Source organism: Nematolebias whitei, chromosome 4 (genome assembly GCF_014905685.2).
Source record: "Nematolebias whitei isolate Nwh7 chromosome 4, NemWhi1, whole genome shotgun sequence".
In the NCBI taxonomy this organism is placed as follows: domain Eukaryota; kingdom Metazoa; phylum Chordata; class Actinopteri; order Cyprinodontiformes; family Rivulidae; genus Nematolebias; species Nematolebias whitei.
Genome location: NC_056501.1, coordinates 49,790,282 through 49,802,823, shown reverse-complemented (window position 1 = coordinate 49,802,823; position 12,542 = coordinate 49,790,282). Strand labels below are relative to the sequence as shown.

General features: G+C 40.0%; 1 protein-coding gene across 1 annotated transcript in view; it reads right to left on the bottom strand.

Moving 5' to 3' along the window:
- Positions 1-1,553: 1,553 nt before the first annotated feature.
- The window catches only part of rab33a (RAB33A, member RAS oncogene family), a 30,410-nt gene continuing 19,421 nt past the window's right edge, over positions 1,554-12,542 (bottom strand). The window contains exons 2-4 of the mRNA XM_037676021.1: positions 10,266-10,406; positions 3,086-3,166; positions 1,554-3,000 (exon numbers count right to left, since the gene is read on the bottom strand). Of these exons, the coding sequence (XP_037531949.1) occupies positions 2,776-3,000; positions 3,086-3,166; positions 10,266-10,406 (447 nt within the window). The 3' untranslated portion in view covers positions 1,554-2,775. The remainder of the gene's footprint in view (positions 3,001-3,085; positions 3,167-10,265; positions 10,407-12,542) is intronic.

Below are 12,542 nucleotides of genomic sequence, written 5' to 3'. Positions count from 1 at the left end.
GTGTGTCTTAATTCCTGCGTCTCCTTATAATTCATGACCCTCTGCCATCTGCTTGTTCCTTCACAGCTCTTTCTCTTTTACCCTCGTTAGTGTCTTGTATTTAAGTCTGAGTCCTTCAGTTCATCATTGTCGGGGCATTGTTGTTTTGCTGGTTCCTATATTTCCTACGTTCTCTTACCCAAGTAAGTTTTGCCCACTCGTCAGCCTATTTTGTTTATTTAATAAATTCTTTATTATACTGCTCTGAGTTGCGGTGGTCTGCCTGCAAACAGGTTCCAAGAGTAAAAATCACCACAAAATGATGAAAATTTCTATCAAATGTGTAAAACAAGTCGTCACATACCTGGATCAACTCAATACAACTATATGTCTTGTTACTGCTCACATTTATTATACATGATTTCACTTAATTTTACAAAATACTTTTGACATACATAAAATAGACTAAATAAAAGTTTGGCATAACTGTAAGAGCAAACATAAAAACAAATCAAAAGAACACAGCAAGAAAACTGTACGCTTCACCTGCACTTAAAGTAAATGGAGGAGAAAAATAAAAGCAGTCGTATGCACAGTACATAACATACATTCACTGATGATTCCACACCATTTGAACCTACTGCTGGACTTTAATGTTAATATAAACTGATAACAATCTGTAGAGAACACACAGAACACCCTCTGGCCCACAGTACTAAACAGAATAAGCAGTTTACATAAAGAAAAAAGATCCTGCTGTTTTGAACTGGTATGTATTGAAATGAACAAGAACAAAACGGGAATCACAAATACAATGAACTGTACGTTCAGGCTTTGCACAGTGTTTGAACTGATCAGTAAACTAAATTAATCCAACAGTAGAGAAGTCCAGTGTTCAGAAGTAACTGATCTTTATTTTTCAAACACTGAATATGGATCTGAGTACAGCGTTGCTTGTAAAGGTTAGGCTGCACTGACCAAGTATAAAGTGTGATGCTGTACTGTATGTTACAAACACATCTGACTGTCAGGACATTTGACTGATGCCCTCTTACACAACGTTTTGGTAGCGTCAACACGGAGTTATGCACAGCCTGTTCCTCCACCTAGAATGGTTCTCTGTGACAAGCACCCTGTCTTTCTGTGCATTGAAAATAATCAACATGGCTTTGTTACATGCAGCCCATACAGTGTACTTGGACACCCCTGGGCATATTCCTTTACACTGGCAGGAATTCATGCCACAGTGGTCACAGTTTTCTTTCCTGCTCTGTCTGAAATTCAAGGCAACAATTCTGACACAGACAACACGTCTTCTAGGGCAGCCAAATGGCCTTCTCCTTGAAACTGTATTCAGCAGAGAAGTCTGAATTGATGGGTGCACGGAAAAGATAGGAAAGCAGATCGACTGTACTGAAGTCACATAAGGCACAGGCCAGATTTTTTTTCCTTCAAACAAAGAAAATCTGGGTAGGTCTAAACAGAGAGGAGAGAATATGTTTACAACAGGAGTAAAATGAGCCATCCCTAGTTAGAGAACATTTATCCTGCACGAGGGTAAGTGATCTTAGATTGTTTATTAATCAATAGGTGTTTTGCTGCTGGCCATCCTATACAGGAAACAGTTCATTTTTAGGAACCTTTCTAGTCAAGGAGCCTCTAGATCCATAAAGCTCACCTTGAGTTTATAGTCCCCCATTTAATCAATTTTAACATCCTTCTTATGTACTTCATGTTGCTATTGATTTTTCAGTAATCCGTCTTTCTCGTGAAGGGTTAGGCTACCTTAACGTTAAGGATAGTTAATGGCATGTTTAGCAATTAATTGAAATATTATGTCAAATGTTTTGATTGGCTGTAAAAAAATTACTTTAAGCTCCTTTCTACTAAATTTTACTTTTGCTCTCTTGAATAAACAGTATGGATGAAGCAGCTTTTGAATTTTAAGGTGGCATAGTTGGAGAATCCTGCTTCCAGTTCAAATGACACTAAAACTGATGAGAATGGAAAAAAAAAAAACATACAAAGTTTTGTTCCATGAAAAAATGTATACAACCTGTCGCCTTGCACGCCCAAGATTTAAATCAAGATTTTCTCCAGGACATCCTTGTAAAAGAGATTAATGATCTCAATGGATTTCTTCCTGGTAAAATAAAGTAATAAAAACAAATTTGTACAACCTGTTAGTGCTCAAAGTATGATTTGTGAAAGAGTCTTGGCAACTACAATAAATTTTGTCTCAGTATTTGTAAAAACGACTGCGATAGACATTTTAGGTTTGTAAAGTGAGTAAACTGTGGCAACCATCTTGAATCAGGTGAAATACAAATAATCAGTTGTAGCCATTCAATGATCACTTTCTAAGAGTTTCAAAATGGTGCATGAGATTTTTTGCTAATAGACAAACGCATAAGAAATTATATGATCACTCGCTACCATGAAATATGAGCAATAATAAACTACATCTGCGTTAAATCCTAAGCCAAGGCTCGATTCAATGATGTACGTTCACCCAGAATGTGTTTCTGCTGTAATAAGTGGAAGAATGCTCTTTATTTAGTTTAAAAGGCAGCAACATGTCGGCTTTGAATCATTAATATGTACCATGCCCCAATCTATTTTTCCTAGGAATCCTGATGGTTTAGTTTCTTCTCCTCCACATTTTTGTCCACTTCAGTAATCTGTCCTTCTCATGAAGGGTTAGACTACCTTCACCTTGCTCTTAGCTTTAGCTTCAACACCCCCATCCTTCAGTACACCAGAAAGTTTTACTCATTTTAAAACAGTTTCTTCTGCTCAGCAGGGACAGTTGGTCTTGGTTTCAGTTTCCTGGATAAGTCGAACTCGTCCATCTTCTCGCTCCACATCTCTGTACAACAGAGACTTCTGGGCCTTCAGACGGCAGGCCAGTGACATGAAGATTGAATCAACGTTCTGACTCTCCTTAGGATCTTTCGCTGATGTCTCGAACAGCAGCATGTTGTGAGAATCTGCAAACTTTAATGCCATGTTGGAGGGCACCTGGAAAAGCACCACCATTCAGATGAGTATTTGAGGATGAAGGAAGTACGAAACCATGTTGGACGCTTTGCGTGCGTACACCAACCTGTATTTGATCAACAAGGTCACATTTGTTTCCCACCAGAACTCGAGGCACTGATGCCGACACTCGATGGCCATTACATTCCTGCATTAAAACACAGTAGAGTTTATTTGTATGCTTGTCCATATTTCAGTGATAAATAAGATTGTCGATATGATGTTTTCACATTTAATCAAAAACAACTGTTATCTGTCTAGAAAATATAATTTTTCCATGGTTTCAGTATAGGTAACTAAAACTACTTTAGTCATTAGGAAACTACAAATACGATTATAGACCCTGGGTGAAATGTGACTAAATGAGTTACATGAGGATAAATATAAAAATCGGTCCGTCCGTCCGCCATCCATCCATCCATCCATCCATCCATCCAACCATTCATCCATCCAGCCATCCATCCAACCATTCATCCAGCCAGCCATCCATCCATCCATCCATCCAGCCATCCATCCAACCATTCATTTTTTTCCTTATCTGTTGCCAGGATTCAGACGTAACAGATACACAAGGGAAACCTCAACACCTTCCAACAATGCCTTGCAATGACCAAGGTGCTTTACAAGATAAAACAAATAAAAACAGAACACAATAAACCAGTGCAAATTAAAAACACAGCCAGAATAAAAGAAGGTAAAAGGTATTAAAAAAAAGCTAAATACTGAAATACTAAAAGTTAAGCATTAAAAGCCATTTTAAATAAATAGGTTTTCAGTTTGGCTTTGAACAGAACCACATCAGAAATAGCACGCAGCTCATAGGGAAGAGGCAAAATCCATCTCTCGACACTGGCTGGTGGTTCAAGCATGTGGGCGTGGCTGAACGGCGAATTCAAATTTCCCACCGTTTGCATACAGTTGGCTCTAAATCAAACATGTCATCTGATTTGTTCCAAAATGAATATAAATGACCTTTGTTAAGCTCTAAAAACAAAAAGCCATTAGGATTATATCAACATTTGACTCCAGTGCGCCCCCTAGACTGTTCTATCGGCTATAGTTCACTGATACATGATCTGATCTACACCAGATATTTTGAGCATCATAAGGGAGCACTGCTGGACACATTGCTGTGGTACATTAATGATATCATTAAAGCCCCGCCCACTAAGAGAAAATATTTAAGATCATTGTGTCAATAGTTCTAATTCTCCCATTTATGAAATATTAAAACTATATCCATTGAACATTGATAACCACATATGACATGTTGAAAAGCCTAAAGGAAGTCCTCGCCAAACATTTGCCACAAAACAGGAAGTGACAATAACTACTGTGTGGAAGGTCGGATTTTGGCCAAACTTGTAAGACTTGCAGTTGGACTCGTACTGATATGGGCGGAATGGGATTTTTCAAGATTTGCCAAATGCGTCCCCGGTGGACGCATGCAGGAATGGCACGAGATCATTCACGATGGCGACTGGGAGGTGTAGCTGGAGCTCCCGCTGTCGCCACAAGGGTTAGTGGCTGTAGCTCCTGTGGTTGCCATATGGCCGAAGCAGCGCTTTGCTGCGAGGGCCTTCAATGCTGCTTGCAGCTTTAATTATTATTATTATTATTATTATTTACCAGGCAAACTGCACTGAGATCACAGATCTCTTTTGCAAGGGAGGCCTGGGCCTGAAGACAGCCTAACATGCATGTTTGTGGGAGGAAATCAGAGTACCCAGAGAAAACCCACACAAGCATGAGGAAAAACATGTAAACTGCACACAGAAAGATCCCAGGTCCAACCGGGGATTGAACCCAGGACCTTCTTGCTGTGAGGAAACAGTGCTAACCACTGAGCCGTCGTGCTGCCCTCATTGTCACATTCACATCAACTTATTTTGGGTCTGCCCCAGGATCTCCTCCCAAGAGGAAGTGCTTGGAAATCTACCAAAATAGGGTGCCAATGAGACATCCTTATCAAGTGAACCACCTCAGCTGACTCCTTTCAATGCAAAGGAGCAGCTGCCCCTGAGTGACTGGATTCTAACTTAAGCTCCAAGGTTGAACTCAGCCAGCCTCTGAAAAAAAAAAAATCTAATTTCAGTTACTTATATCCAAGATCTTGTTCTTTCAATCTTGAACCAAAATATGTGTTAATAGTTCACATTGGAAAATAGATGAACAAATAAACTACAAGTTTGTCTTTTGGCTCAGTTCTTTCGTTACCATAACATTTTGGGCTCTGGGTAGCGACCGGCAGCAGGTGGAAAGTTTGCGTGTTCTGTAAGACAGAACTGAATTGAGTTAAGTTGCATTTAACGTTTGTTATTGTCTGAACTACTGAAGATCACAACAACAAGGATCTGACCATGGAGCTGCTTCTTGTATTTGTTTTGTGAATTATAACTGCACTTGAACTCGGCGTCTACAATGTCTGCCATAGACATCATCACCACATCACCAGGCTTCAGTACTCCAGAGAACGTTTATTGCAACACAATACTCACTCACATCTGTCAGACTCTCTGGTCTTTCACTTGGATAATAGTTTAATTTACAAACATAATGGAGGTTTTAAAAAATACTAAAATACGGAAGCGGGGCAAGAGGGGCGGAGTCCGACTGAGGCTGTGACGGCTGAGATTAAACTGTATACCACTTCCCACCATGATTCTTTCAAACATTTAGTCACTTCAAAACAAAACGGATGAGCTCCAGGCTAACATCCTCCATCTTCATAAATACAGGAATGCTTGTGTGTTGGCCCTAACTGAAACTTGGCTTTCTAACACTGACAGTGATTCAGACATGGAGCCTGATGGCTTTGGGGTTCCTGTGCAGCTGGATAGAGACAATGATGCAACAGGGAAATCCCATGGAAACAGGGTTTGCATATATATCAATAAACGGTGGTGCAACAATGTCAAAGTTCAAGATTTTATATGTACCCTTGATGCTGAACTGTTGTCAGTGTCAGTCCGACCTTTTTACCTCCCCAGGGAGTTCCCTCAGATATTTATCCCCGAGGTCTACATTCATCCCAAAGCCAACGTCAAAAACACAACTCACCTGATAAGCCAATCCACTGAGAAACTACAGCTTCTGTCCCCTGACGCACCTTTTTTATTTTGTATGATTTTAAACATTGAAGTCTTTTCTAACTTATTTTTTATCAGTATGTTACCTGCCCTACCCGTTTTAACAAAACTCTTGATCTCTGCTACGGCTCCATTAAGGATGCATATAGATCCTTCTTGCTCCCTCCTTTGGGTTCCTCTGATCGCAGCACTGTTCATTTGGTACCCATCTACAAGACTGTTTTAAAAAGAGAGGCTGTCCAAATAAAAACTGTGAAACGGTGTACTAAGGATGCAATCCAGCATCTGCAGAGCAGTTTGGAATCCAGTGACTGGTCTGTGTTTACTCATCCAGAAGGCCAGTAAGATCTCCTTGCAGGTGAAATGGATCTTAACGAACTGACCCTGACTGTATGTACTTACATCAACTTTAGTGAAGAATCATGTATTTCTGTTTCTCGTGAGAAGGTTTACCCCAACAATAAGCCATGGATTAATAAGTCACTGAAAAAATTAATAATAGAGAAACATACACTTAACAATTCTTAACCTAATTTTTAAACGCATCAATGGACTTACGTTCATTGACCTTTTGTAGATTTTTTTCTCTGCTTTTAATACATTCAGCCTCACGTTTTAGCTCGTAAATTATTGAGCAATTTTAACTTTTGTCCTAGTGTTGTTGGATGGGTTTTAGATTTCCTTGTTGATAGATCTCAGTGTGTCAGGGTAAATGGTTCTATGTCATATGAGGCCTTTTCTTCTACTGGTTCTCCTCAAGGCTGTGTTCTTTCTCCCCTGCTGTACGTCCTGTACACCAGTGATAGCAGGAGTCAGTACATGAACAGACACATCCTGAAATTCGCCTGGTCAGGTAGTGGAGGATTTTATTGCATGGTGTGACAATTCCTATCCATCCATCCATCCATTTTCTTTACCCGCTTATTCCATTTTGGGTCACGGGGGTCGCTGGTGCCCATGTCCAGCAATCACTGTGCGAGGGGCGGGGTACATCCTGGACGGGTCGCAAGTCCATCACAGGGCCACATAGAGACAAACGAGACAAACAACCATTCACTCTCTCACTCACACCTAGGGACAATTTAGAGTTACCAATCAGCCTAACATGCATGTTTTTGGACTGTGGGAGGAAACCGGAGCACCCGGAGAAAACCCACGCATGCACGGAGAGAACATGCAAACTCCAACCAGAAAGGCCCCTGGACCGGGGTTTGAACCAGGGACCTGCTCGCTGAGAGGCAGCAGCTCTACCAGTTGCGCCACCGTGCTGCGTGACAATTCCTATTTAAAATTAAATGTCTCAAAAACCAAAGATATGTGTACAGGTTTTAGAAAGAAGTCCAGTCCAGCACCTTAAGTTCTCATCAAAGATGAACCTGTGGAGTGTTTCATCCTATAAATATCATCGACAATAAGCTGACATTCACTGAAAAGACAGATAAGGTTAACAAAAAAAAAAACTAATCAAAGACTTCACTTCCTCCGCAAATTGAATAAGTTTAGAGTGTGTAAAAAGCTGATGATTATCTTCTACAACTCTCTGATTGAATCTGAACTCACTGTTGCTTTTATCACCTGGTTTGGCAGTCTGTCAACAAGAGACAAGAACAGGATGCAACACATTGTAAAAGTAGCAGGCAAAATTATAGGAGTTAGACTACCTGATTTAAAAGACTTTTTTAAAGAGAGTCCTACAAAAGGCAGACCACATGATCCACTTTCCAAATCACCCTCTCCGTGGACAATTTGAGTTCCTTCCATCAGGGAAGAGATTCAGGCAGCCCAAATCTAGAACAAATAGATGGAAAAACTCTTATCAGCCAGGCCATTATTCAGATAAATTTTAAATGTAACCGGGCTTGATGTTGTCGTTCAGCCTGTTTTATTGATATTTGTACATAAATTTTTGTTTGCCAATCTTGTGGTGTCATTGCTTATGTGTTGTGTTTTAACCGCCTCGCCACCTTGCTACAAGGAAAATTTCCCTAAGAGGACAATGAAAGTGATGATGATGATGATAACAAACTTGATCCTCATTGCAAAGCTTTGATATGCCACTCTATCTCACACCATTTCTACCTTAACTTGGGAATAAAATACAAAAATACTTCAACTCCTCCACTTGAGGTAGAGACTCACCCTAAACCCAGAGGGAGCATATCACCTTTGATCATTATAGCTTTAGATTTGTAGGAGCAGATTCTCATCCTGGTTGCTACATACTCATCTGAAAAACTTCTAGTTTGTCCTTAAAAGCATGTCTTGAAAGAAATAGCTGAATCACAGAAATATGATCCTTATGCTTCCCAAACCAGGCAGCATCTTCTTCACAACTCTGCCATGAGAGCCACTACAAAAAGGATTAGAGACTAAGTGTAGCCCTGGAAGAGTTCAACCTGCACCAGAACTGCTCTGGCTTTGGTTGTACGGGGACTAGATAGCCTGCAAGAGTAACCATGGTACCTTTGTTTAAAAGCTCCTTAATGCAAAATCTATAACCATGACTCCATGAGCAGCTGGTTTTGATTGTCAGCAGCAATCTGGTTGATCCACTCTGAGAAGGTGCTATTTATAAGACTGAGCTGAGTACAGCACCTCAGACTGAGGAAGTCCCTCAGATGAAAAATGAAACGTTTCTAAAATTTTTTGTTTTGCTTTGTTTTGTTTTTTGAATGTCCAAAGGACCAGACTTAACTTTTTAGATTTTTCTACCTGGATTATTGAGCAGCATCAGGATATAACCATGACCTTTGTTGAGAAATATCATGCACAAACACTACTGTCCATGTTGCTTTTGGCCCGGCGGACCCAGTCTGTGGAGCGATGTTCCAGCCGCAGCATGTGCACCAGCTCGCTCACACGCTCCTGCCCTGGCTGGAAGGAGCAGGAGAGGAACCCTCCTCTTCAAACATGGTCCCTCTTCAGCGGCGCTGCACACTGGAAAAACACCCCCTCTCCCCTCCTCTCAGACCCCCGATCACTTAAGGGTGGGGGAATTCCGGCTCACATGAAGCTACTGAAATGATCCGTTCAACAACAAAAAAGATAATTTATTCAACAGAACATACAAGAAAATGTATTTCATGTTCATGGTTGAAAACCAGCTTCAGCGTCTGTTAGAGCACAGTGCCTGAGAGGCGCAGGGCATGTCAGGATCAAGCATCTTCATCCAGCACGTTCAGAGGTGCGCCCTGCGGACAATGCACGTTACGCACAGGAGCATCTCCAGACAGCTCTACAGAGCATGTACACAACTACTGATGTGTCGGAACTCCCGCATACATTTGAGACATAATAAATAAAAAAGCTTACAGTACAAAAAAAACAACGTGAGTAATGTTTGATGTGTATTATTCACATTACATCACGTTTCAAAACAACAGCACTAATTTGTCAAAATAACAGCAATCAAAATGTCGAAAAGATAGTCCAATTTACTTTCATTAAATAAATGGATGGATGGATGGATGGATGGATGGATGGATGGATGGATGGATGGATGGATGGATTGTCCTTAGCTGGACAACCAAGAATTGATGCCTTCAGGTGCTTCAAACGGTGCCATTTCGAGATTGGAGCAGGAGCAAAAACGCGCAGGACTGAATTCAGTGAAGAGTTCAGCTCAGAACAGTGAAGTGAGGACCCACAACAAGCCCCCCCACCCCCCAAACTCCCTTGAGCTGCCATTATGCTGTATATTGTTTATTATCCTGTGATCTTACTGGACTGGCCCACATTTAGGCTGAATGTGGCCCTTGAATTAAAATCAGTTTGACGCCCGTTCTTTAGATTATTTTGAGTCACTATCAGAAAGAGATAATGGAGAGTCATAGTTCAAACAATAGAGTTTCAGAAAACAAAGACCATCGAATACCACTTTTTAAATAGCTCCCCGTTGATGTCACTTACTGTTTCACTTCGGCTCCACCAAGTTTAAAAGAATAACGAATATATGCCAGTTATGTGACAGAATGGGTGAATTATGTGTATTGTGCCAAATTTCTTGAACATTTAGTGTTTTTCTCTCCACTCTCTGTATTTGTAGGATATGCATGTCTCAGGCACTTTAAAGTGGTTCATCATTGCTGATATGAGTATATTCTTTTAATCCAAACAATTCACTTTCTCAGTATCCTAAGAAGCCACTGTTTTGCTAACCTCTATCCATGTCTGTAGGTTGCGGAAGGAAGCCATCTTGGTAACATCATACACAAAGACCACTGCATGGACATTACGGTAGTAGTGTTCCACCATGGACTTGCGAAACCGCTCCTGGCCTGCTGTGTCCCACACCTGCACCTGTAGAAACAGATGAGATATTGGCTTATTTGTCAGGAAAATAACTTTTTGCTAACTGTGGGGCGGCTGTGGCTGAGTGGTTAGAGCAGTCGTCCCCCAATGCAAGAGTTGGGGGTTTGAATCCACCAGCAGTCACATGCTGAAGTGTCCCTGGGCAAGACACTGAACCCCTCATCGCCTCTGATGTGTGTCCCATCAGTGTATGAATGTGATCTAAAGCTCTGATTAGTCTCTTTAGAATGATTTGTTCAATTAGTTTTGTAGAGATCTAGTATAGAGCTGTATGAATGGGTGAATGAGGCACAGATCGTTGTGTAAAGAGCTTTGAGTATCTTGAAATAAGATAGAAAGGCGCTGTATAAGTAGAGTCCATTTACCATTTAACTGGTTTTCATAATATACCTTATGTAAACATATTGTAATATAAGTGGATTGAACTGACGGTAACTGGGTTTGAAGATGCTTTTGAACTCAATTTGAATTCATGATTTGGACTTCTTATTTCTTTTATAGAACACTGAAATGTCTTGTTGCGATTTTGGTGCTGTATAATCAAATGTAATCAAAATGAATTGACTTAATTACTTAAGTTTTGGAAAAAATTGTTTAAATAATAATAGATGTTATAAACTTGTATTTAGCTTTAATGTAGGCTTTGTAACACTTGCTATAGAACAACAGATGCTGAAACAAATAAAACAAATGATAAGCATAAACAAAAACAGTAATAATATTAAGTTAGGCTTACTCAGATGAGTCTTGACTTTCTGTTGTTACTCTTAAGAGTTCTAAAGCTATTTGAGGACTCTAAATTTACTTCAGTTCAATTCAGTTCAGTTTATTAATATACAGTAGTCCTTTGTTTATCGCTGGGGATCTGTACCCTGAAGACCCGCGACAAGTGAAAAACCGCGAAGTAGGAATAGGCCCTTTTCACATGACGTCAGACAACTTCCTTTTTGACTCGATGCTGTGGATCATTACTTCCGGGTCTATTCTCCCTTGGGAGACCTGTCTGAAAACTTAACAGAATTTCATTCCTTCAACCTTTATTTACAGAGGTTATATTACAAGATATAGCGCAAGGTAAGGTTAATAAAAACAGTGTTTATGTGTTTGTTAGCTGTGGTAACGTTATCCATCATTGCGGCAACTTTAGCCACAGTAGCTAAAATATACAACACGGGCTGTCAGTGCTCTAACGTTTAAAGGTTTACTTTCTATATTAACGTTAATAAAAACAGTATTTATGTGTTAGTTAGCTGTGGTAACATTATCCATCTTTATCAATTTACCATTCTGTAACTGTGTAAGGAAACAGCCTCCAATTGTAACGTAAGCAAGCTAGCAGCAACAGGTAGCTAAACTCTACACTGCTGCTGCCTGTCAGTGCTGTAACATTAAAATGTTTACTTTAACTATTAATGTAAAATCTCTGACATCTTCCAACACTGTTGTTTAGAATAGCATTTTAAATATTGAATTAAAAGCTATATGTCAAACCATTTCCATGTTCTGATGATTAATAATTTCTCTTTTTACTGTCTTCTTGTGTCCATCTTTTTCAGCAGCAGTAATTCAGCAAAGAGGACACCCTGAAGACCCTGAAGACCCAGAAGACCCAGGCTCGTCTGAGAATTTTAGCAGAGAGGGCCATGTGAAGGTGAAGGAGTAGCAGTCAGTCAGGAGGTTCAGTCAATCAGCTGTGGATCATCTGCTGATGCCTAATATCAAATTATCAGGGTCGTCTTGATGGAAAAGGAGACAAACCAGTCTAGAGCCTCCCTGCTCCTTCAAGTCACACTTCTTGGATGAACATTCATTACTGCAAGCAGCTGTGTTGGAAATCTCTCCGGATATTTATCTTTTTTTTTTAAAATCTATTAATGAATGAATTGATGTGAAGAATTCTGTCAGAACTTTTTTAAATAGCTTGTCTTCAGTAATCTGCATATATACATATTTTACATTTAAATTGCATCTGTTTGTATATTTTACACATCTGGTAATGTAGTACATGGAGGAGGGGAGGAAATAAAGCTTCTGTTGTGTAACAATTAAACAAGGTTTGTGGCAGCTTCTTGCAAAAATTAATTTAATAATTTTATTGAACACTGTACATGGAGCAATGTTGGT